General features: G+C 35.9%; 1 protein-coding gene across 1 annotated transcript in view; it reads left to right on the plus strand.

The window, feature by feature from the left end:
• Positions 1–26,909, plus strand: part of LOC149805064 (ATP-binding cassette sub-family B member 10, mitochondrial-like) — a 71,308-nt gene that overhangs the window by 12,238 nt on the left and 32,161 nt on the right. Inside the window, exons 3-7 of the mRNA XM_089946963.1 lie at positions 2,472–2,674; positions 5,309–5,443; positions 15,031–15,177; positions 18,295–18,430; positions 22,930–23,025. Of these exons, the coding sequence (XP_089803089.1) occupies positions 2,472–2,674; positions 5,309–5,443; positions 15,031–15,177; positions 18,295–18,430; positions 22,930–23,025 (717 nt within the window). The remainder of the gene's footprint in view (positions 1–2,471; positions 2,675–5,308; positions 5,444–15,030; positions 15,178–18,294; positions 18,431–22,929; positions 23,026–26,909) is intronic.

Here is a 26,909-nt window from a genome sequence, read left to right on the forward strand (position 1 = left end):
AATTTAGGGATTCTTTCACTCCTGTATTTTGAGAAATAAATAATTATTATTAATTTTGCAAAATTGTTGTTTTTTTTTTTGCTATTTCTTGTTGCAGAGTTTAAGTCTCTGCAGCCGTAACATGGGATTGATGGCAAAAGGAAAAGATCAATGAGCAAAATGCTGCACTGGCGACAGATAGAATTGTTATTGAGATTTTTTCCATTTGCTTTGTATTTATACACAGTAGTCGGTACTTCAAAGGTTATCAGTTTTCTCTGAAGGTTCAGCAAAACTATTGTATTGGTATATGTAAAAAAAAAAACACAGAAGGATTAGCCATACAATTAATTGTATCTGTTCTATTCACGTCTTCAGAAGTCGGTCAGTTGTAGATATAGTGCGGTAGCATGATTGACTGTATCGCAGCATACAGTACTAAGCCCAAATGTCATCATAAGCAGATTATGATGTAACAATGCACTGTAAAGATGGGGTCGTCAATACGAACAAAGGATCGTTTGTGCAACAGATTGATTCCAATGCATTGCTTAGTCAAGTTTGTGGCTTCCTTTCGTTCTCCCTTTTAATTTATCCAGTCCAAATCCATGATTGTATGTACAAATTAAATAACCAAAAAGTATGTCGCCCAAAAAATTGCCAGATGGGATATTTTTGTCGCCAATAAAGAAAAAAAATTGCAATTTGCGACATTGGCGAAGCCCAGGACGATCCCTGAGATAAAAAACATAATGATATGATTACAAAAACAAACACCATGAAATTAGAAAACATTAAAAAAACATGCTGAGAATATTTAAGGTAGGAAACATTATTAGGTCTTCAAGTTTGTTCTTGCAGTCGAAATAAGTGAGTTTTGAGAGCCCTTTTGAATGTGATCACTGTGTCTTTGTGTCTAAGTTCAATGGGCAATTCATTCCACGTTGCTGGGCCCTGGTATGCAAAAGAACGCTGTCCATGTGACTTTGTTTTCATACTTGAAATAATGAGTATACGATTGTCAGAAGAGGAGCGTAAGTATCTTGCTGGTGTGTACACATGTGTGAGGTCAGATAGGTATGTTGGACTAGAGTCCATCAGTGAAATGTAGCACAGAGAAAAAATTTTGTGTTTGATTCTGGATCGAATGGATAGCCAGTGTAGGGTACAGAGCAGTGGGGAGGTGTGCTCTGATCGTTGTACTCTAAGTATGATCTGAGCAGCTGTGTTTTGAACTTTTTGAAGTTTCTGGAGCAGATATTGAGATGAACCAGACAGAATTGAGTTACAATAGTCCAGTCTTGAAAGTACTAATGAACACACAAGTGTTTTAGTGGCATCAACTGAAATATATATTGGTTCCGAGGTCACATGCACTGCTTATTCCGCTTCATTCAGAAATGAACACAATAATGAAAGCTAAAGCTAAAGTTGTTTATTTGATATACTCTTATAAATGACCACATGTACATCTCTGAGTCTTCTGCCTCTGAATTCAGTCACTATAAATATAAGTACATTTTCCCACCCAGCCACCAGTCAGAGTCTTTGAACTTGCCACCCAGCTATTGCATCATGTTCTTTTGATGTATTCTTATAATGGCAACATGTACATCAAAGGGTATTTCAGCCACTGAATTCTGTCATTGTAAATATCAGCACAGCTAAGTGATCAACACATTTTCCCGCAAAACAGGTGGCTGAAGCAGGACTGGCAAGTCTTTGAAATTTGCTGCACACCTATTACATGCATACAGAAGACTCCCTCCTATGTGATTTTCAGCATCCCAGATAAAAAAATTGGCATCCAAATTTGCGTGATTAAGCGTTTCCAAGACCTCTGAGTAATGATATTTGATGTGTGTGTGTGTGTGTATTTGTGTTTAAGCTGCTAGTTATTACAGTGAACCTTGTAATGAAAATTAGGTTTCATTATACAAAAAAATGTGAACTCTTTGTTTATGCAGTGTCTGTTTTAACTGCCAAAAGGCAAATGGAAAATGTGTGTGTGTGATTTGGATTTTTATTTAGCTTTAAAAAGTTTTATTCATATCGCTATGGTGCCTGCAGTGTAGCAGTTTATAGTGATATCTAGTACTGCAGACATTTAGCATCAAGTCCCACCCAGTCATATTATCCTGACACCAGGCTGACCATTCCTAGCACTAACCTCTTAATGCTGAGCGCCAAGCAAGGCTGCTGTTAGTACCATTTTTATAAGTCTTTTTTATGACTCGGCTGGGGTTCGAACCCCATGACCTCTTCCATCCGAGGCATATGCTCTAACCACTAGGATGGAAAGGAAAATTAGACCATCACAAAAATTCCTTGTCAAAATTAGTTATTGTAAATAAATGAGCCAATTTTTACTCCATTATAGCAAATAAATCAGCTAAGGATGAATAGGAAAAGCTGTCATAAAAACAGAATTTAATTTTTTTTAATTTAAAGTAATTATGAGTATGATTGGAATGCATAATATTTATTTTTAGGTCAGAATGTTGTCATGAGAATGAGGGACATGCTGTTTTCTTCTATCATGAGACAAGAGATTGGCTTTTTTGACAAAAACAGAACTGGTGAACTGATCAACAGGTTGTCAACAGACACTTCACTAGTTGGTCAGTCTGTGACCCTGAACATATCTGATGGCTTACGATCAATTGGACAAGCTGTTGGGGCAGTGGGCATGATGGTAAGAGACATTCTGTTATTAGAAGTTTGATTCTTGGGTAACAAAATTTTCTCTGTTATTTCTTAGTTTCCTTGCTGCAGTTCTTACCTATAGTTCCTTCTCAGGTAAGATAATTAAGATTATTCTCCACTAAGAAAATAAATTTGAAAGCACTTTTTGTTAATTGTCTTCCAAAATCATGACTGCAAAATAACTATGAATCACAATATGCCTTTGTCTCTATCTGCTAGTAATGAATTAATGTCAGATATTGTGCTCCCACCAGGCTTTTGCACACCTAAAATTACCCATGTCTCTAATGAGCCATTGTTGTAATTGATCTCTGTCAGCTACTGTATTTGGTAACATTACATATGACAGCAGAAATTGTCACTGGACATAAAGTCGTCACTACCTGAGCTCTGTAGACAGGCTTTGCTGATAATGCAAGTACACCAAAGACATAGCTGCCTAACTTTCCTGTGATCTATTGCCATCCATGTGTTAAGAAACAATGGCATATGATAAGCTTGTCTGTTTTATTTGTCATGCAAAATTAGCAAATGCAGTGCTTCACTGCAGCCCAGACTGCATTATCCAGTCAGCGGACAGAAAGTGATGGTCAAAAGTTTACAATTTGTTTCTTGGTGCCATAGAATTGCTAAATTTCTGTTGTGCACTGTGCATTGTCATTCAGTCACTTATCTTCATATGTAACATGCTTCAAATCAGATGTGAGATATTTAATTGACAACAAATAACTTGATATATTTAACAGCACTTTTACTGGTAAATAATTCAGTATCATTTAGTTTAATTGCAGAATTTGTTTATATCTGGTAAATTTGCAATTTTTGATTTCTTAATTTAAAGCATGTTCTAAATATCAGTGAGTGTCTACCTGAACTGCAACTGGAATTTAATCATGAGTTTGCTTTTCAAGGTGAATGAGATTTGTCACATTCAAAAAATTATCTCTTTAAAACTTGATGATAGTGCAACAGTAGATTCAAGCTGAATATGAACAGATACATTTATCAAAGGTAGATGTTACATCATTGTTTTAATTTTACTCATTTGGTCTGATTTGTTAAAGGCAGGTGTTGTATCATTGTTGTAATATTACTCATTTGGTCTGATTTATTACTGTTACATGTTTTGTATGATTTATCAAAGGTAGATGTTACATCATTGTTTGAATGTTGACAGTTTGGTCAGATTTATTAAAGGCAGGTGTTGCATCATTGTTTTAATGTTACTCATTTGGACAGATTTATTAATGTTACCTGTTTGGTCTGATTTATCAAAGGTAGATGTTACATCATTGTTTGAATGTTACTCGTTGATTCTGATTTATCAGAGTCAGGTGTTTCATTGTTCTAATGTTACCAGTTTGGTTTGATTTATCAAAGGAAGGAATTGCGTCATTGTTTTAATGTTACCAGTTTGGTTTGATTTATCAAAGGCAGGTGTTACATCATTGGGTCTGATTTATCAAAGGTGGATGTTACCATAGGTCTCGGACACGCTTCATCACGCATATTTGGATGCAACTTTTTTATCTGGGATGCAGAAAATCACTTGTGCAGGAGTCCTCTGTACACATGCAATTGCTGGACGGCAAATTCAAGGGCTTGCCAGTCCTGCTTATTGGGAAAATGTTGATATGATCATTTTAGCTGTGCTGATATTTACATTGACAGAATTCAGTGGCTAAAAAGCACCCATATGTACATGTTGTCATTGCAAGGGTACATCAGAAGAACATGAGCCCAATAGCTTGGTGGCACGGTCAAAGGCTTGACTAGCGGCTGAGTGGTGGGAAAATGTACTGATATTGACAGTGAATGAATTCAGAGGCAGAACAATCAAGTGTATAAGAGTACATCAGTACATCAAATGAACAACTTGAGCTTTCATTATTGTGTTCGTTTCCAAGTGTAGCTGAATAAGTAGTGCATGTGACCTCGAAATCTACATGTTGAGAGTTAGACAAAATGTTGTTTGCAAATTTGGACAAGTATTTTGGGGTTAAAGGGCAAATTGATTAAGATTGTAATGAGATTCAGCAGAGTGCTAAAGTTGCTAGAATTGTAGTTAGCATGGAACACTATGTGTGATGCCTAGCTTAGTGCTTGGAATAAGACCTTTCCTTGGCCTGACATAATTCACACTCATTTTATATACAAACAAGAGCTACGTGTCAGTGGTGCAAAGACGCTATAAAATTAATCTCAGTGGCGACCAATGATTCTACTCTTCTGGTAATTTAACTAATTCAGTTATGCCCAATTTCTTCTTTTGGAATGGACTGCAACTTTTGCTGGTGGGACTCCTGTTTTTCCCAAAATGGGAGTCCTGGACTTCTGGTTTTAAAATCCTAGTGAGACCTCTGGTTACAACATTTTTATTTTGTTACTCTTTGGGTTTGATTTATCAAAGGCAGGTGTTATGTCATTGTTTTAATATTACTCATTTGGTCTGATTTATCATTGTATGGGCTGCAAGAAAACAACTTAAAATCTTGTAGCAAATCATTATTTTATTTTGAAACATTATTATATAACTATATCGAATGTTCAGATATCATGGAGTGAAAAACAAACATTTAATTTACATAAAGTAACTTAATATATCCAGTGTTGTGTTTTACAGGTCTATGTATCACCCAAGCTGACAGCATTTGCTCTGCTTATTGTTCCACCCATTGCCATCATGTCCAGGATTTATGGCCGCTACCTAAGAAAGATATCCAAAAATGTCCAAGATTCTCTAGCTGCAGCTACACAGGTTACTAATATTCACAAATCTTTGGAATGATTGTTGCTGATATTTCAAATCTTAAGTTTTTTGAAGAATCCATATTTTTGTATTACTAATGCTTAGAGCCAATTGCAAAAAGGACGCTTTAAAACTGATGATAGTTATCAAAAAACATTAATTTATAGGTTTTGAAAATAAATTCACAATGAAGATCATTTTTTATGTACATTATATATATATATATATATATATATATATATATATATATATATATATATATATATATATATATCTGATAGGCCTGGGAATGAACAAAATATTACTTTGATTTCACTTAATTATTTTTTTTTCTTTCACACCACTTGGCATTCTTTTGCCATGATGTAATGCATTGAAAACCTGTTATACAGACATTTCTCTTTAATATGTTATACATAGTTTTATTTAAGATAATTCTTTTAAAACTTATGGGTAATTTTTTCTGTAAAATAATAATTGGTCTTTTTAGCTCACCTGTACAAAGTTGAGAATTATTGTACTTCATCTAACATCTGCATTCACATATGAATTAATATACATCTGTACAGCCTCACTGTACAGTAGTCCCCCTCTTGAACAGCCCCCCTGACCAGCGGCCACCCACTCCTTATGGCCAGAATCCGTTGGCACCGACAAGTTTGTGTTCAAAAGTACCCCTCGCGAAAGGCCATCCGCCTAACGCGACCAGCGGCCAGCATATTAGTACAAAATCATAAAATTTGCCCCTCACAAGCGGCCAAATTTTATTTGAATATGTATCCAGAACCAGTTGTGTATTCATAACGTGTGTTAAGTAATCCGATTTCTGTTTCCCGATGTCAGGTTTTTGTTACTGAAAGAAGTGTTGAGTAAAGTACATTTACCACTTAGGTTAATATGATATCATTTACGCCTCACGAGAAGCCAAATAAAAACCGAGAAAGACTCAAATTTTAATCCATACAAAAGGGTGCGTACATGTAATCCAATTAGCCTTATTGCTTGTTATCATAAGATGTCCAGTTTAGTCACTCTGATAATTGTTAAGAATACAATTATCAAACAGTAGTAACAGCTGAGAAGTGGCAGTATCGATGTACAATACCAAAGTCAGCAGGAAAATGGTTTAATAGCCTTTATGGCTTCCCTTAGTAAGATGTTGAGCTTGTTCACTTTGGTAATCAATGGCTATTACTACTGACAATAATTGTCGAAATTACGAATCCTAGCGGCCGCGAGGTCAAATCTGCGTGATGTTAATGGTACATATCGAAGCCGTTTAGGCTTCTCTCACCTAGTTTCAAGAAATGTATAAAAACAATAGGGTACCAGACTGCGACTAACGAATCACTTGACAAGATCACTTCCTTTAAAAACACACGGCAATTTGTTTAGAAGCATACAGAATGGTTTTATCAGTATTGTAGTTGGCAACATGAATAACTTACTGCAAAAAGATCAACATGTCATCGAGGAAAATAAAAATTCTCAGTTTAGAGGAGAACGTGAAAGTAATTCAACTGACCGGGGGGGGGGGGGTCGTCGAGGATCCTTGCAGAAAACTAACATCGGGAAGACTCAGATAAACAATATCGTGAAAGATAATGAAACAATTCTGCATAAGTGGAAAGGTGAAATGGACGGAGAAAGGAAGATTGTTTGAGCCAGGAGACGTTTGTATCCTGATTTGAAAGACAAGAAAAAGCAAAAATTTTGCCAGTTGAACTGGGATATGACGACTTTACCGCAAGCAACGGATGGTTGCACAGATTTCAAGTGCGACACAATATCAGGTGTTCTGTCATTAGCAGTGAATCAGCTGATGTTAATAATGGAGTTGTCGAAGATTGGAACAAAAGACTAAATGATATATGCAGGGGATATGACAGCAAGGATATTTTTAATGTGATGAGACTGGTTTGTTTTTTAAACTGTTACCAACAAAGTGACGTGATGTGAACTGTAACATAATTATAAAGACAGTTTTAAAACTGTATCAATGGTTATTCATAGCATTCTTTTGCAAATGATGACAAAGTTTGTTTTACATTTATTTCACATCATGCATGTGATTTTTTAATTAAAATATTAAATATTTAAAATTAAATGTACTTGTGACTTTTTTCATATGTATTTACTATTCGCATTTGTCATCCCCTTTTAGAAAGGCCACCCGCATTATAAGGCCACTTCCCTGCTGCATTAGGGGTGGCCTTATAAGAGGGGGACTACTGTATATCAAACATTCTTTTTCTCTAGGTCCTAGGCAACAGTTTGGAGTGGTTTCAAAAGCAACTACCTGCTGGGAGGGGGTTAGGGGAGTGTACATGTACACTGTACATTCTTAGTTAAGTTTTTACATTTAGCGCAGTTTTTTTGCATGCTGCATGCATATTGTTATACTTGGAATCATTAGACTTACGGACCTACATTTCAAATTCTGATAGCTTGGGTTAAGTTTTGGGATTCAGTTCATGACCACACTGGCTTTTTGCACCACATATCCATACAAATAGTTAAACCTGGAATTGCAAAACTTAGTAAGGATATGCATCATAATGAGTAATACAACTTCATTACAAAAGTGGGTCACTGTGTGCCATATTTTATGCTACATTGACTTGAGTTTAATGGTGTCTTTGTTTCTCAAGTTCTTTTCATATGAGAATCATTAAACTTGATGACTGTATGCATCTCTCTTAGTACATAACCTTTGCAAAAACCACCATGACTTCCCTTATTAATAATAATAATAATAACAATAACAATAATGCTATTCTCAAAACTATTTTAAATATAACAACAAAGAAGTTAGTAAAGAATGCTTAGATACATGAAGTATAAAAGATCGAAGTGTATATAAAATGCATTAATATAATAAATTAAAGTGCATGTTAATATTTACAATGAAAACTGCCTTTTGCGATAATGACCATATAACTTTTTGTTTTAAAAACATTTAGATTTGTTTCTGATTCAGTGTCTTTGAGGAGTTTTCATACCATTGAATAGCACCAAAGTAAGCAGAGATTTTTTAAAAAGTATTTGTTTATGGAAATAGTGTCTTAAAATGATCATTTGTGATCTATCTCAGTTCATTTCCTTGGTATTGTTCTTCTGACTTAAAATTAAACATACCGTGCAAATATTACAGACAATGTTTACTTTCAGCATTAATATGAACTTTTGGTAGGCTAAGCTGTATTCAGATTTTTGCCATTTCAATTTCCAGAATAGAGTTTTGGATGATATATCAAATGGTGAACTTAGGATGAATCTTGCTGCTCGTTTTTTGAAGTTTGTGTATTGTTTCAATAAATTTATGGGTTGTATTTCCCCAGATTGTGCAGCAGTAGTCCAAAAGTGGAAGAAGGAATGCGTTGTAAAATAATTTCTAACAGTTGAGTGGTAGTTAAATTTTTATCTCAGCAAAAGATAAATTCTTGGGTTTACTACAGGTCAAATATGTCTTTTATTTGCTTACACAAGTCTAGATTTTTGCCAGCTTGAATTCCCAGAACGTTTTTCTGTTTCAACATTTTCAATTAGGATATTGAAGAAATACTGTCCAAGATTTGGATATCTGTTCACAGACAATCTCTGCTTAGTTACAAGCAACATAGCCTTATTTTTAGGGCATTAATAAAGATACAGTGTGACCCCGCTATAGCGCGCTCCATTATAAAATGAATTAGAAAATAACATGGTTGTGGTGTGGCTCTCAAAATTTCATATACATGTATTTTTCTTGTGCACAAAAAAAAATTCGTAAAAAGTACGAAAAAACGTAAAAAGTTTATTATCATTTTGGGGAAGAGATCATGTATGAATAATACAAGACGATCTGGCTTGGCTCCTGAAATTTTATATGTATTTTTCTCATACACGAAAACATATTTTTTTCTTCTTAAAAGTACGAAAAATAACGCACAAAAAGTTTATTCTGGGATTGCGTAGGTCTTCACCAATGTCACAAATTTGGATTGTTTTTCCTTATTGGCTGCAAAACATACCATGTGGCAATTTTTTTTTTATTGTCGACATTGTTTTCTGTTTAAACTTTTATATATAACCATTGGTTTGGTGGGCAGAAATTCAGAGGTCCCATGAAAGAAAACCGCAAACTGGATATAAAATGCACTGAAATTTATCTATTGTTTCATAAACAAATTCTTTATCCATATTGACAAACCATCTAAACAGTGCATTGTTATATCATAATCCGCCTATCTTAACATCTAGCACGAGTTCTGTATGTTGTGAAATAACCGCTTTTTTGTTCTTGATATTTCTGGTAACGGAGATCAACCAGACGAGGCATTGTCTCGTAATCTATCTTTCATCGGATTTTCAGCCGCTTGCTAGTAATTGATATATTTACAAAGACTGACATTTGTCTGTGGATGGTAAGTAAAGTTCCTCTTCTTTTCACTCAGAATTAAATCCTTCAGAACACTCACATTTTCTGTAATAATTCCTGTCATCAGAACACCTGCATCTCTATCGTCCGTTGACACTTTGTTAATTTTCAGACGCATTCGTGGAAGGCAGCATCATGCTGCTACCACAAATGTAAAAAATAAAAAAAATTAAAAAAAACAATACATCTTACTTATTGGTTTATTCAATAGGCATGGAGGGACAGTAACTAAAATAGCCCAAACAATGGCCAATTCCTTTTTAAAAATGTACCCAGATACAATAGTTTGCTGAAATTTCAAAGGAAACGGAGTACCTTTGAAGCACCGATTGTTATGAAAATGTACTTGGCAAATGGAAAACATACCAGTCTCAATCATGCAATACAGTTATTTGATGTTATTGCCACAGTAAGAAATGGGCATTAGTTTGGTTCTCCAAAGCTGTCCTTTAGCAATGACTTCAGTAGCACATGCACCCTTCATCAAAGAAAGCCGACTACAGTCTTTCAAGAACAACAAAGAACTTTTTTTCAAAGGAAGTCAGTACCAAACTTAAATAAAAGTGATGGAATCTGATAGATTTTTGCATTTTCCAATGTGACTGGAACACGTTAACTGTGCTGTGAAAGTTTCCTTTCTGTAGGGAAAAAGTGTATGCAACACTACCAATGGTGGCTTAAAATGCAAACTAACTCAGAGGTCTCAGAAACACTTAATTACGCATATTTGGATGCCAATTTTTGATCTGGGATGCAGAAAATCACTGAGGCTGGAGTCCTCCGTACACATGTAATAGGTGTGCGTCAAAATTCAAAGACCTGCCAGTCCTGCTTCAGCCATCTGCTTTGTGGGAAGATGTGTTGATCAGTTAGTTGTGCTGATATTTACAATGACAGAATTCAGTGGCTGAAAGACCCCTTGATGTACATACATGTTGCCATTATAAGAGTACATCAAAAAGAACATGATGCAATAGCTGGGTGGCAAGTTCAAAGGCCGGGTGGGGAAAATGTACTGATATTTACAGTGATTGAATTCAGAGGCAAAAAGACCCAGAGATATACATGTGGTCATTTATAAAAGTACATCAAATAAACAACTTCAGCTTTCGTTATTGTGTTCATTTCCAAATGTATCGGAATAAATAGTGCACGTGACCTCAGAATCAAGACATGTTGAGACTTAGACAAAATGCCTTTTCGTAAATTTGGATAAGTATTTTGGGGTTAAAGGGCAAACTTATGAAGATTGTAGTGAGATTCAGAAGAGTGTTAAAGCTGCTAGAATTGATAGTTCGGATAGCACAGTAGCTAAGTGTAAGAAAGTGTGTGATGCCTAGCTTAATGCTTGGAATAAGTCCTTACTTGGATTGACAAAATTCAGTCTCACTCTGATGGACGAACAAGAGCTATTTAAGAGGTACATTGACTGGCCATACTGTTTTTTTAATGCCCCTCGCCTTAGCCCAGTTAGTTCTAGTGTTGTTGCGAAATGTATTCACCAAGACATCAGTAGTTAGGCCTAGTTTTGATATCAATTACGTTGACAAACAAACTCTTACCCATTCACAAGCATATTTTTTGATAGCTGATTGACAATTAACCCTTTTCCGAGCAACTATCAATTTCCTGCATGATATCCTTTGATGATAAAACATACAAACATGTGTTTTAAGATCAGAATCGGTGATCTGGATATATTAACTGCCTCTTATACACTGTTTCGTCATAAAATTAGTTTGAAATGTAAGTGAACCAGTAGGCCTAATGGCAAATAATGGCGGACTTCGCTAAGTCTGGAATGTACCAGTTTATTAGATTGTCTGTTTTCGTAAATCATTGGGGAAATATATTCAGAAAAATATACAAATCATTGAAAGCAAAGCCAAGGTATTATGTTATTAAAGATTTAACTTTAAAATGCAAATTATTTAGGTCAGAAACGTATGGGACAATGCTGTGTTGTGGCAGGGTCACACTGTATCATTCATTGAGCACTAATATTCACCTTGATATAAATTTTCACCCAATTTTTTATTCAAAGTCATATTGTTAGAATTAGACTTTTGCAGAGTAGTACAATCAGAATATAGATCAGTTTTTGGATGTCAGATTTACAGGGGCAAGTCATTCATAAACAATATGAATAATACAGGCCCTAAAATAGATCCATGTGGAACTCTTTTGTTGATGGACGTCAGTTCTTTTTAATGTTACCACTAACAACTTGTTGGATACTGCCTGATAGGTATGCTTTGAACTTTGATAGTCATAAGTGAGAACATTTGTTCTTTTCAAGTTTCCATGTAAGCATATTAAGTTATGTGCACCATGTATACTGTTGTACATGGAATCATGAAATGTGGTCAGCAATACATCTTGACAAGTGCTATACCTCATGATGAAAATGGTTTACTGTGGTCCATGTATTATCTTTACTAACTTTGGTTAAATTTTCTGTTTTAATTTTGATCTCAAGTACTGTTCATGCATTAGATGATTGTATTTGTCTCTGTTAGTACTACACACATGCAACAAAATGTTTCTGTGATCTACACTTCAGATTTTACCAACGTAGTAAACTCAGCATAGAGTTTTGCATTTATCTCATGACCACTTTAGATTTTTGCACCCATTTTACATATAGGTTATTAGCTGAGTGTTCAGTAATATTTAACCCAAGGTCATGTAGCACAGAATGTCAGATTTTGTGAGGGCATTCCACACTACATGAATGAGGGCTAAGTACTTTTTAATACTCAGTCAATAACCTTTTATTATACTGAATAACAACTTATTAATCAGTTATTTGATGGTAATTGAAACAAAAACAATGTTAACTTTTTTTTTAATGTTTTACATGTTGTTTATTGTAGGAATGAAATCTGAGCACTGCTCAGTTATACACACTACTTTACTGCTTTGGAAGAATCATGTACATGGGGTGATTCTCATTCAGCAGTAAACAAAACCAGCAGTTCATTTTGAATATTTTTATAAATCATGTTTTCTTTCTTTTAATTTAAGTCTTTGGATGTAACATTCACTGTATTCAGATTTTCTTTATTAATTTGGATGATAGATATTTTCTTTGGATGACAGCTTGATCTATTGTGTATACAGAACAATATCAAACATCATTTTCATATAATCAGTTTTCTGGCACTTGTGTCAGGTAGAATAGGCTACAGACACAGTGATGAGTGTTCACTGTTTCTATCACCATTTTTATTTAGCCTTAGCTGAAAGTGGTTCATCGAATGTGAGCACATGTTTACCATATAAGGAAGTGGTGATTATTTTTACTTGACTACAGTCAGTACAGGTGGATATTGACTGGTACAAACAAATGTAAACTAATGGGACTGTTTAGAAAGTCTATAATAAATACTGTTCTATGTATACTCATGAAACTTGGTGAGGGGGTGCATCAGGATGGGTACCACACATTCATCACAAATGTAGGTCGCTGTTACCGATATTTCATACTTAAATGACTTGGATTCAAATTTGTGTTTTAAGTTTATTTTGCAAGCTCATTTCATAATGGAGTCACTGAACTAAATGAATGTATGTGTCTCTACAAGTACCACACCTTACAACAAAGGAAGGCATGTGTCATGGAGCTGTGTTTCACATTTTGCTGGCTTAAGTAAAATTTCTGCATTTAGCTCCTGACCACATAGCTTTTGTGTATCCAATACACATGTTACACCAGGAATCATTAAACTTAGTAAACAGTCTTGATGAGTACCGCACCCCCATAACAAAATTAGGTCACTGTGACCCATATTTCATACATCATTGACTTTGGTCAGATGTTATAATTTAATTTTCATGCAGAAATCTTTAAACTCGAACTTTACATAGATCCCATACAAGAAAAGTCAATGTTACTTACATTTCACAGTTTACTGGCAAAGGTTAAGTGCATTTAGCACATGTTCACATAGGTTTCTTGCATGCTATTTACATACTATCCTATCTAGAAGCACTGGAATTATCCAAGTGGACTGCATGTTCTTTATGTGAGGCTTCTGCTATAGTGGCCAATGAATGTAATTACTGATGCATGAACTGTGCTTTTAATACCAGCTGTTATTCTAAGTTTCCTCAAAGCCCATGAACTTCACCCATTAAAATGTGGCTTTTATGGGTAGCAATGATAACAGTGGCTTAATCAGTGTTTTAGAACAGTAGTTAAAAATATGAATGAAAAAGTTTTAACTTGTTATACTACCTCTACTTTAAAGTCATAGTAAAGAATGCTGTTTTATTGTTTTATGTCAAAGCATGTATGTATGTATGTATGTATGTTTGTATGTATGCATGCATGTATGTATGTGGTTTCTTGGTAGCTCAGCACACTACATGCCATGGGCTATAATGCCAATTCAACTGAATTCAGTTCTAAGAACTTGAAGATAACAAATTGCATAAAAACCTGTACTTAAAAGAGTGGCTAACACTTTGATGCTATGATAATGTTAGTCAAGTTTAATATCTGCATAATAATTACAGTTGACATTGGCTGCTGGAGATTACTGAAAGCTTTGTAGAGGTAAGCTATGTAATTGTTGATTACATTTTGGTTTGTGTTAAGGTCAGTGCACTTTGGACTTTGGTGTTGTACAACTTTTTGCTGATTTCAGTACATTTCCACCACATGTAGGATAATGCTTGTGTGTATGTGTGTGGGCAAACAATGTAGGGTAATGCCACTAGGAGAAAACTAAAAAATATAAAGAAAAAGAAAATAGGTTCTGATTCCATCTGCTACAGTAGAAGCAAAATTGAATGCATCCTCCCACAGGTACATTTCAGTGGAATAGACCTCAGTGTGACCCAGTGTTTTCTACTTTACAGACTTTATTTTTGTGGCTGTCAAGTCAATTTCCCATGCATTGTTAGCTGTTGGGTTTTGAAACTTTGTGTGTGGATCATCCTTGGTGAGAACTCAAAATATTTTGAATAAACAATGATGAACTAACATTTAGTAATAGGTACATTGAGCACGGCAATTCATCAGTTGGCTTATGAGTAATTTATTACACTGTAGGCTATTAGGATGTCATAGATTAAAAATGAAAATTTACTTTGACAATTTTCTAGTTGTTTGATCCTAAAAATTATATCAAAGTTGTCGGTGTTGAAGTATTGCAGTGTATTGTCTCAGGTAGCAGAGGAGAGGATAAGCAACATAAGAACTGTGAGATCTTTTGCACAAGAAGACATGGAGATGGAGAGGTACCGGGACAGGATTCTGCATGTACTTAAACTTTCATATAAAGAGGCTCTGGCAAGGGGAATCTTCTGGGCATCAGTAAGTGCAGTATTCAACATAATACCCACATTGTGCATTTAAGAAATTATTATTTGCAAAACTTGTATGGGGTTTAGTATGTCATAATAAACATACACTGACATTATCATAAACAATTTGTCATCTTTTATGCACATGCTAGAAGAGTTTGCTCCCTTTGTATTGGGAGTTCACTGCTTTTGTAGGTGCTTTGTGTCATTGAAAATGATCATGCAGAGAAAGACATATTTAAGATCCATTTTTGAAACTAATTTAACCAATTAGGTGAAGTGGTAATGACACATCAGACATCCATGGTGATAAAATCATGTTGTTCGATTCGGGTTTTAGCAGCTTAGGGAAATAAAAAATAAGACATGCATATATATGTGAAGGAGGAGTTAAGTAACATTTCATGCACATGTGTTGGAGTTTTGAAAAATTACACACGAATGCACATGTGTAATTTTTAAGTACATAAGTAATTTTTCATATTCGTGCACATGTGTAGGAGTTAAATAACTTTTCATATGCTTGTATGTGTAGGAGTTCATTAACATTACCCATGCATACATATGTGTAGGAGGAGTTAAGTAACATTACACATGCATGCATTTGTGTAAGAGGAGTTAAGTAACATTCACATGCATGCATATATTTAGGAGTTTATCAATGTTACACATGCATGCATCTGTATAGGAAGAGTTAATATTTCACATACAATCATATGTGTAGGAAGAGTTAAGTAATATGTCACATACAGTCATATATGTAGGAAGAGTTAAGTAATATGTCACATACAATCATGTGTAGGAAGAGTTAAGAAATATGTCACATGCAATCATATGTGTAGGAAGAGTTAAGTAATATGTCACATACAGTCATATATGTAGGAAGAGTTAAGAAATATGTCACATACAATCATATGTGTAGGAGGATTCATTAACATTACACATGCATGCAAATGTATAGAAGAGCTAAATTGTTGTTATTATGGGTTTAACACCAATTTTCAGCACATGATAGACTATACATGATGGCCAGTATATTTGGTGGAGAAAGAATCATGGTGTCCATTTATCTGAATGAGCATTTAGAATTTGCATAACTTAAAAAGTAATATGTGTCACACTTTTTAAGCTGGTTTTGGGAATGACTGAGATATAATACATATTAATAATAGACTCCATAATCACTGATCAGTCACATAATTATGTCAATGTAAAGGCATAATCAGCAACAAAGGTCATGCGGGAAACAGAAAAGCAAATCAGCACTGGTGCATTGCATATCAGAACTGGGGCATTGCATATCAGCACAAGTGCATTGCATATCAGCACAAGTGCATTGCATATCAGAACTGGGGCATTGCATATCAGCACTCGGGCATTGCATATCAGCACTAGTGCAATTCATGTCAGAACTGGGGCATTGCACATCAGAACTGGGGCATTACATATCAGCATTGGTGCATTGCATATCAGAACTGGGGCAATGTATATCAGCACTAGTGCATTGCATATCAGCACTTGGGCATTCTATATCAGCAGGTTCTAAAACACTGGGAAGTGAGGTAATAGCATATTGGGACCATGATGATGAAAGGCCTGGTGAAAACACAGATGCAACAGTGATGTTGAGCATGAATGTTGTCAGTGACTTATGGATAGCTGTTAGCTGCAATAATAATATGTTGATTGTAGCAAAGATTGAATTTTGAATCAGTTGTTGTATATCGTGTACATGTATAGAAATGTTGGTAAATGTTTCAACCTCTAGTATGCACATACACTTGATTCGGACATTGTTTATGAAAATTGCGAATACATGTGATGGGGACATTGTTTATTGTAATTGTCAATAGACGTGATTGGGACATTGTTTATGAGAATTGTGAATGCATGTGATGGGGATATTGTTTATGATAATTGTAAATACACCAGATGGGGACTTTGTTTATGATAATTGTTAATACACCTGATGTGGACATTGCTTATTACAATTGTCAATACACTTGATGGATTATAAGTGACAATACACCTAATGGGAGGCTTTGTTTGTGATAATTGTCAATACACCTGATGGGAGACTTTGTTATAATCATTGTCAATACACCTGATGGATGGGAGACATTGTTATGATAATTGTCATTACACCTGATGGGAACTTTGTTTATGATAATTATCAGTGTGTGCTTGCTTTAATGATCTTTACAAAATTTGGTACATAGATAATAATATCATGAGCATACATTGTAGGCCTATGTTGATTATAAACAGCTCTTAGTTTTAATTCCAGCAAAAACCGGTGTTAAATATCTGAACAAATTGATTTTCTGAACATATTGTTTGTCTGAAGTAACTACATCCAATTCATGTCTGTTTTCAGAGTTAAAGGGAGGTAAATACCTAATAAGCTCATTTACATGTAAGGACCAGCTGCAAATGACACAGACTTTGATCTACTGTTGTTTTATTTGCTGATAGATCAGGGTCTGTGTTGTTTGTTCTGCTGATTACTCTAAGAAACTTCATATCCCCAGCTCTGCTGGCACATTATGCAATGGCAGATCTGGGTCTATGCAAATTTGCAGTTGATTCTGACTTACATGGGAATATATATGGCATTACTATAAATGCTAATACAGTTTTGATGTAAGTTTACTCTTTTTGTTTGTATTTAATTTGTATGCAGCCACAGAGAATGAACAACTTGTACATACATGAATATGCATCATTGATGAGAATTGAATGATAATGTTTTCTTGCCAACAGTTCCAGATAACAAGAAATCTGTCATATTCCAGTGGCAGTAATTGGGGATAGTGGTGGATGTGATATCGTCATTGAGAAATTAAGTATAAAGTAGTCATAAGGCATCTGTTCGTATGAAAGACATAGCATGCCACAGAAAATCAGTTCACTTTGGCATATACATATATCTGACAAGGGAAACTTGTAGTAGTCATATTACCACCTCAGCTTTTGGAAGTTTATCAGACTAGAATTGTGATGGATACAAGACAACTGATTATATATACATGTCAAATAATGAGTAAAACGCTGAGCATTCATATTTACATTGCGATGTTTTTTCTTACTGACTTTTTAGTTTATGAATATTGTATGTTTCTTTCAGACAGGTCTCTCTGGCAACATTGTTGTACTGTCAGTCTTCTATGCTGGGGGCATGATGATGTCAGACTGCATGATTTCTGTAGGAGAGCTCTCTTCATTCCTTCTCTATGCAGCTTATGTGGGAGTATCCATTGGAGGTAAGAATATATATTTCCCACAGAATCCTCCTTTTCCTTCTTGGGCTATTGTTCCTTGAAATGGTGTATTTTACAGATTGTAGTTTATATCATGATGTTCAGGTTTAAGTGTCCTCAAATTTTATGGAAAGAATATACAGTTACACCTGTTAAGGAAAATCTTGACTTAGTCAACACCTACTATAGCATCTGCCATATTTAACAGGGCTTTGCAGAATTCTCTATCCTTAGATTCTTTAAGAAACATCCATTTTAACACTACTTTAGAACTGTTACATTTACCAGATTTCACATGGGCTGGAGTTTATGTAAGTACTAATTGACACCATTCAAATGGGCTGATTTTTATATAAGTACTCTTTGACACCATTCAAATGGGCTGGTGTTCGTGCCAGTCTCTTGGACATTTTATGAATTAACTAGTGTTCATATCAGTACTCTTTTTCACCATAGAAATAGGATGGTGTTCATATCAGTACTCTTTGTCACCATAGAAATAGACTGGTGTTCATATCAGTCTCTTGGACATTTTATGAATTAACTAGTGTTCTTATCAATACTTTTTGTCATCGTACAAATAGGCTGGTGTTCATGTAAGTACTCTTGCGCATTATACAAATAGACTGGTTTCATATTTGTTCAGGTGTTCATAGAAGTACTCTTTGATACCATATAGTATTCTTGCACATTATACAAATAGACTGGTTTCGTATTTGGGTAGGTGTTCATAGAAGTACTCTTTGATACCATATTTAAAATCATTATTTTGAAGCAAGTTCATGGTGCAATGGTATGTGAAATATAATACCTTTTAGGCAAACTGACAAATAGGGATATTTTTACACTGCTTTTTGGCCTTTTTGATTATATCTTTGACAAGTAAAACAGAGATATGGGTATCACATAGTTCAAGACTATTGAATATGTATATGATGAGACAAGATGGCCGCTATCGCTTAACCGGCTTGAATCAGCTGTTCCATTTGTTAGTGCCGTTTTCATGATATTTGTGCTTGTTGCCTGTTTTCATCTTCGTTACTGTGTTCATTATGTATTGGCTGTTAAATTCGTATGTGTTTCTTCATCTCCTTGTTTTGGAAACAAGAACAATTAGACTTTTTCTCAGCTGTCTTGCTCCACTTTTTTTAAACAAACCGCCATTACGTGATACTCGCCAGTCAACATGTTTATGCTACGATGGACCCTCATTAATTGCTTTAAATGATCACTCCTTGGCTCTCCACACTACATTGTGCTCTAGACTAAACGAACTGGGACTACATTCATCATTACCTAAATGTAAACAGAAGCAAATAAAGAAACGTTGTTTCAGAGCTGGCCGGCGTAGAACAGGAAGAAGAATCCCAATTATCTCCCTTATTTTGGCACAACCATTTTAAAAAAATTCGACCGTTAATTTAGATAACCTAATTGAAATCCCTATTAATTCATCAATACTTTGTGTCAACTATCCAAGAAATACCTCTGCTCATTGCATTATTCAATGCCCAGTCAGTAGGACCACCGGAAAAGTGCACAGAAATAGTTAATTTTATCAACGACCAGAATGTTGACATATTTTTCCTGACAGAAACATGGCTAAAAACAACAGGCGATGAGCCCAAGTGTGCAGATCTAACACCCACTGGTTACTCCATCAAGTCATTCCCCCGTAATTCTCGCGTAGGTGGAATTGCTGTCATCACAAAGAACTCCATGATAAAACGTCTTAACTACACCACAACATTCAATTTCGACCACACATCGTTTGAACTAGTCCAAACCACACTCACACGGGAGCAAAGGTCAGTCCATTTTTTTTGCCTATACCGCCCTCTTCCTAGTAGAAAAAACAAGCTGGCTGACTCTCTCTTTTTGGAGCAGTTTCCGAATCTCCTGGACTATGGAAATTCGATAGGTGGCAACCTGATTATTCTTGGAGATTTCAGCTTTCACTTTGACTGTCCCGGAAACTCAGATACATTAAAACTCATAGATTCCATTAATGTTTTCAACCTCAAACAGTCAGTTAACCAACCCACCCATAAACATGGTCACATTTTAGACTGGATTCTTCATAGACCTGATGATAACATTCTACGGTCCTCCCTGGTACCCCATGATCTTGCATCAGATCACCTCTGCATTATATGCCATCTTGACGTATCAGTCCCTAACCCTCCACCTTTATCTGCTACTAAGAGAAACCTCCGTATGATAAATAGAACCAAACTAATGCACGACATCCAAGCTAACCTAACAACTTGCTTACCTCCTACCGCAGAACAACTCGATAACTGTCTGCGTTCATTGCTTGACAAACATGCCCCAGCTACCAAGTGCAGAGTATCAATTCAAAAGTGTTCTCCATGGTATAGCAGTGTTAGGGACCAGCTTCGCACTGCTAAAAGAGACCGCCATAAAGCTGAGAGGCTCTGGCTTTCCACCAGACTCACTATTCATAAGCAAATCTATGAAGTCGCTAAGAAGAATGTCACAAATATAGTCCATGCAGCGAAATCAGCCCACTACACTACTAAGATCATGGAAAGTTCCAGCTGCAAAGAGCTCTTCAAGATTACTAACAAGCTAATGTCAAGGAACAAATTAACACCACTTCCAACTACCTTCTCTTCAGTCGACCTTCCGGACATGTTTGCAAATTTCTTCTGTGACAAAGTACAAACCATTAGAGATAAGCTTGACATCACAATTTCAATTGACTCGTCGTCACCATACAGTTGGGATACAGAATTTGAGCGGCAACCATTAGCAGCATTTGAACCTGTCTCTATGGATTTTGTACGTACAATCCTGATGAAGAGTGCACCAAAGTCATGTGAACTTGATCCAATTCCAACATCACTGCTGCTTGAGTGCTTAGATCCAGTATTACCTTCACTAACTGATGTTATTAATACCTCTCTCTCATCCGTGGAATTCCCATCATTTTTCAAAACTGCTATTGTAAAGCCTCTGCTGAAGAAACCAACACTAGACCATAATGATTTAAAGAACTACCGCCCAGTTTCTAATCTCCCATTCATATCAAAAATCTTAGAAAAGGTTGTTCTATCCCAGCTTGTATCTCATCTAAATTCAAACAGTCTTTTTTTTTTGTTCTTGGACCTGTTCTCTTCATTCTGTACACTCAGTCACTCTCAAGTGTCATAGATCATCATCCAGTGTCTCACCAATTGTACGCTGATGACACCCAAATATACAAATCTAGCCACCCAACTGAAGTTGATGCTACCATCCAAGGTGTAGAGAGGTGTATTTCTGATGTGAAATCATGGACGACATGTAACAAGCTGCAGATGAATGATGATAAAACTAAGGCCATTCTGATCACAACACAAAGACTTTCTCATTCACATCCTTTACTTCAAACAATAAATATCAGCAATGCCAACATTAAATTCACACAATCAGTATGAAACCTAGGTGTTACTCTGGACAGTACTCTCACATTGCACCAACATGTCATGAACATATTCAAGGCTGCATATCTTGAACTGAGACGCATCAGCTCCATTCGCAAATATCTTTCAGTTGATGCCACTAAAACACTTGTGTGTTCATTAGTACTTTCAAGACTGGACTATTGTAACTCAGTTCTGTCTGGTTCATCTCAATATCTACTCCAGAAACTTCAAAAAGTTCAAAACACAGCTGCTCGGATCATACTTAAGAGTACCACGGTCAGAGCACACCTCCCCGCTGCTCTGTACCCTACACTATCTATCCATTCGATCCAGAATCAAACACAAAATTTGTTCTCTGTGCTATGTTTCACTGTCTGACTCTAGTCCAACATACCTATCCGACCTCACCCATGTGTACACACCAGCAAGATACTTACGCTCCTCTTCTGACCATCGTATACTCATTATTTCCACTATGAAAACAAAGTCATATGGACAGCGTTCTTTTGCATACCAGGGCCCAGCAACGTGGAATGACTTGCCCACTGAACGTAGACACAAAGACACAGTGATCACATTCAAGAGGGCTCTCAAAACTCACTTATTTCGACTGCAAGAACAAACTTAAAGACCTAATAATGTTTCCTACCTGAAATATTCTCAGCATGTTTTTTATTTTTTTAATGTTTTTCTAATTTCATGATGTTTGTTTTTGTAATAATATTATATGTTTTTTATCTTATAGGTGTTGTCTAATGTTGTAAAGTGCTTAGAGCTTCTAAAGATTAGGCGCTATACAAAGTCCTCATTATTATTATTATTATATGTAGGAATATTGTTTGCATGATTATCACAAGAACAGCTGTTTAGTCTGACTTTATTAACGTTTTTCTTGCATTATATGAGGAACTTTAATATCACAGTTCTGCATTGTAAGCTTGGAAAGTCCAGAAAGTTCCTTTAATTGCAAGTGTTAACTTCTTATCAAAGAAACGATGTCAAATTCAGTATTACTACTATTTTAGGATGAAATGCCATTGCTGTCATCAGACAGTTGTAACTTTATTTTAGGCATGACAACATTTTACTCCGAGATGATGAAAGGACTTGGAGCCAGCACAAGGATCTGGGAGCTGATTGACAGGGACCCCAAGGTGCCTTATAGTGGTACATATCACATTAGTTATTTCGTGGAGAAGTGTGGAGTGGGGGGGATGATGGTACATGTACTTATTATTTATTACTGTATGTATTTCTTAATGATCTGCTGTGCTATGTGTACCCAACTATCCGTATATTGCTTTCCTGTAGCAGCATCATCATAATGCAGTATTTCATATTATGTGGTCATGCCATGTTACCCCACTACAAAAATACAAGGAAAAACAAAAATGCCCAGAATTACCTTGTGCACAAAGCCCAGCTGTGTACTAGATCTTCCACTTGAACTGTTCATCTATAGCATACTCATCATACTGGCATTTCTAAGCATGGAGTAGTTATCCTCCCTTGATCATTTCCTGTACCACTGAAGGCAAGTGAAAAACAGCGAGCAGGTTCTGCAATAAGTAGTACCTATATGCATGAGTGGAATTTTCCAGCATTGCATCCTGGGTGGATCTTTTACAATAGAAGACATAACTGATTGGTGTCAATAAAGTTTGCAATCTTCATTTTCATTCAGGAAGTGGTTCTTTCATGAACATTATAAATATTTATTGCAGTTGATTTTCTGTGTTTTATATAGATTGGTTTATGGAAATGATAAAGTCATATGGAATCTAGTATTAGTTTGTGAGACAATAGCATGTCCAAGCCTCTATGATTTTTAAAATGACTTAGAGCACATGACTATATCTCTGTATTGGATGACAGCCTGTCATATTATCAGAACACCAGAACTTGACCAATGATAACATTTATCAGCATGTTATACAGGAACAACTCCAATCTACCTTTTAGATACATTTAATTTTAGGTCAGTTTAAACCACATTCATATTATTTACATATCCAAATAAAGCTCATTCACATTATTCACCAGTGGAATCTCTCCTGGGTTTTGACATGGCCAGACTTGTCTAAGTTTAAGCCAATAACTTTCCCCCTGCACAGGAGAAGTTATGATCCATGAGTTGCAATTTATGATAACTCTGACTTAAACATGAATAGTGAATGAGCTACATACAAAATATATAGATCCAGACTACATGCAGGTTCATTCTGATTGTTCAGTTGTTTAATAACACCACCTGGTTCCTTCCTAAGAACATCTTGTTTCCACCTGTTAACCAACAATAACTACTTGTAGCCTCTCTTTCATCAAACTGTTTCGATAAGCAGAGATGCAGGACCCTGGATGAATCATCAGATGTTACCTGAGATGCATGAACAATATTAACTGTGAAAGACTATTCCTACTTCTGAAGGCATGAATGCAAGACATAACTCCACACGTACTGACCACTTGGCTTAAAGGAAGTTTTTAAATCTATGTACTGTCACAAGATTAGGAACATTTATGAACTTATTAACTCTGAAAATACAAGCAACTTCCATGATCCTGACCTTGAACATAATGTCTTAATTTGGGACATAGCAGAGTCAGCTTTAACTTCTATTGGCATGAAATGGCCTTGCTTAAGAGAGAACTGAATCTCACTGGGTTAGTGACAGCTTCACAGACAGTGAGCACTCATCATTCATGGAATCACAACCAAGACATGTATTTGCCACTTTTACAGGATTTGTTGGTGAGACAATGATCAATTGCAGAATCTCACAGGGATCTCCCACACGTGTATCATCAAACTGTCTTGTTGTGCTAAACTAACATTAGGAGAAATTCATCCTTTTAGTAGATGAATCAAGCTTCTACTGGGTGAAACAGGTAGAGATTCATAGCTGCCAACCCTCATGAATTCTCCATTTCTCAATTATTTTAAATCTTTAATAAAATAACCGATTTCTTGTTAAGCACTAGTCATGATATTGTCAGTTGCCGAAACAGACCGGTACTGTTGGTCGCGATATTAGTAGAACTACAGCCGATAAGTACAGTTGGTCCGGTAGCAAGCATTTTAATCTATATGTATAAGAGTAGTTTTACAAATGCTTTTGAGAGAAACTGGGGCCTAACCAGAATTTTGCTTCGCTCATGCGTCACCAACACTGATTTGAGTTAACGTTCAGCATCGCATGTAAGATCTTGAAAATGTTTTCACCACCAAGGAAAAAGAAATGTATTGCTCAAAAAGTGAAGTTTAATTTTGGAATATATCAAAAATTGGCCATGCATTCTGCCATTAAACATTGATATACATCATGCTTTTTGCACACAGATTGCCACAAATTGTAGTATTGGGCATGGCGGCAGAGACGATGTGAGGAAGCACAACGTTTGCAAAAAACACGTAGAAGTTGGGAAAATTAAGAATTCGCAGATTTCAGCTCTGGAATATTTTAAGCCATCGGCGGAAGACCTGCAAGCTGCCAACACTGAAGCATTATTTGTGAGTTTTCCTGTTGAACACAATCTACCTTTATCAGCTAGAGACGATGCTAAACATTTGTTCCAACAAATGTTCCCGGACTAGAAAATCGCTTCCAAATTTTCCTGTGGAAGAACCAGAAGTGCTGCAGCTCCTGTGCATTCCTCACAGCAACAGTGATAGCAAAAGAGTATTTTCTGTAGTGAGGAGAAATAAGACAGACTTTAGGGCCTCCTTAGCTGCAGAAATTTTGTCAGCAATTTTAGTCACCAAGATCAACCAGCAGGCAAGCAGTTGAGGAAGTTCAAGTCCGCCACAGTATCATGTCTTGCTAAATAACCACAAGAACAAGTGAAGTTTATGAATACCATAATAGATAGAAATGCAGATATATTTCTGCATATATGTAGTGTTTTAGTTTTATATTGCGATCTTGATATTGTGTAGTATTGACGGTCAGAGTGGATGGAGTTATTGTCATGGTATTTTTCACTAATTCATGTCCAAATTCACTACTTTTTATCCCTGTTTTCACTAATTGTGAGCCTGGAAGGTTGGCAGCTATGGAGATTGGATGCTTATCACTTCCTCCTTCTCTTACCAGTTCTCTTAATGTAATGTGATCACGTAATGTATTTGATGGAAAAAGCAGATTTTCTGGGGCCTTGAGTGGCCAAGTGGTCTAAAGCGCTCTCCGTTACAGATCACTGCCATCTCACCTCTGTCTGTGTGGGTTCGAGTTTAAGATTCAGCTAATGTGGGTATGTGAGAAAGCTTGCCAGTAGCTTCTCGTGGGTTAGTGGTTCTTCGGGGGGGTTTTCCCGGGTTCTTCCTCCACCATTAATACTGGTCGCCATGCATAGCCTGTCGTGTGCTGAAAAATGGCGTTAAACGCCACAACAACAACAACAAATTTCCTTGTAAATTATCTTTGTCCAATAATACCTGATAACATTACAAATAATCTCTCCCATATTTCCCTGCAAGGCAAGTGTCATTTAAGGTTTCACTCTAATAAAAATCTGGCACATCAGGGTAGTCTTGTAGAAAGGATAGCAAACCTATGAGAGTAATATATATATACTGAAAGATGTTTTAGGTCTTTCCTGATGGGTGAGGTGGGATTTCAGAGGTAGCAGAAAGTTATCTCTAATGTAAAGTGGTCAGGTAAGTATTAAGGAGAACATAATTTACTAATCTTTTAAGCAAAGACATGTCATCAACAACTGAGATTGGATTCCAACCCAAGACCCACTCAGTTTGTGTCTACTCTATCTTTTAGATATATTATTTTTAGGTCATTTTTAAAACACTCATATTATTGATGTATGGTCACTTTTGACCATTAAAATGAGGTCACATTTTGACCATTGATTAATGGTCACTTTTTACAAAGGATTAGGATTTTTGACTAATTTTTTCATATCTGAGATTTCCAACTAGTGCATACTTCACATTCCATGGCAAGAAATGAAAGCAGTCATAGGTATGATAACTGGATACATCTATACACCTTCTCTGTCATATGTAGATTTCCTGTTCACCTCCACTTGCCTTATTT

Source organism: Sinohyriopsis cumingii, chromosome 2 (genome assembly GCF_028554795.1).
Source record: "Sinohyriopsis cumingii isolate HCF-2022 chromosome 2, ASM2855479v2, whole genome shotgun sequence".
NCBI lineage: Eukaryota > Metazoa > Mollusca > Bivalvia > Unionida > Unionidae > Sinohyriopsis > Sinohyriopsis cumingii.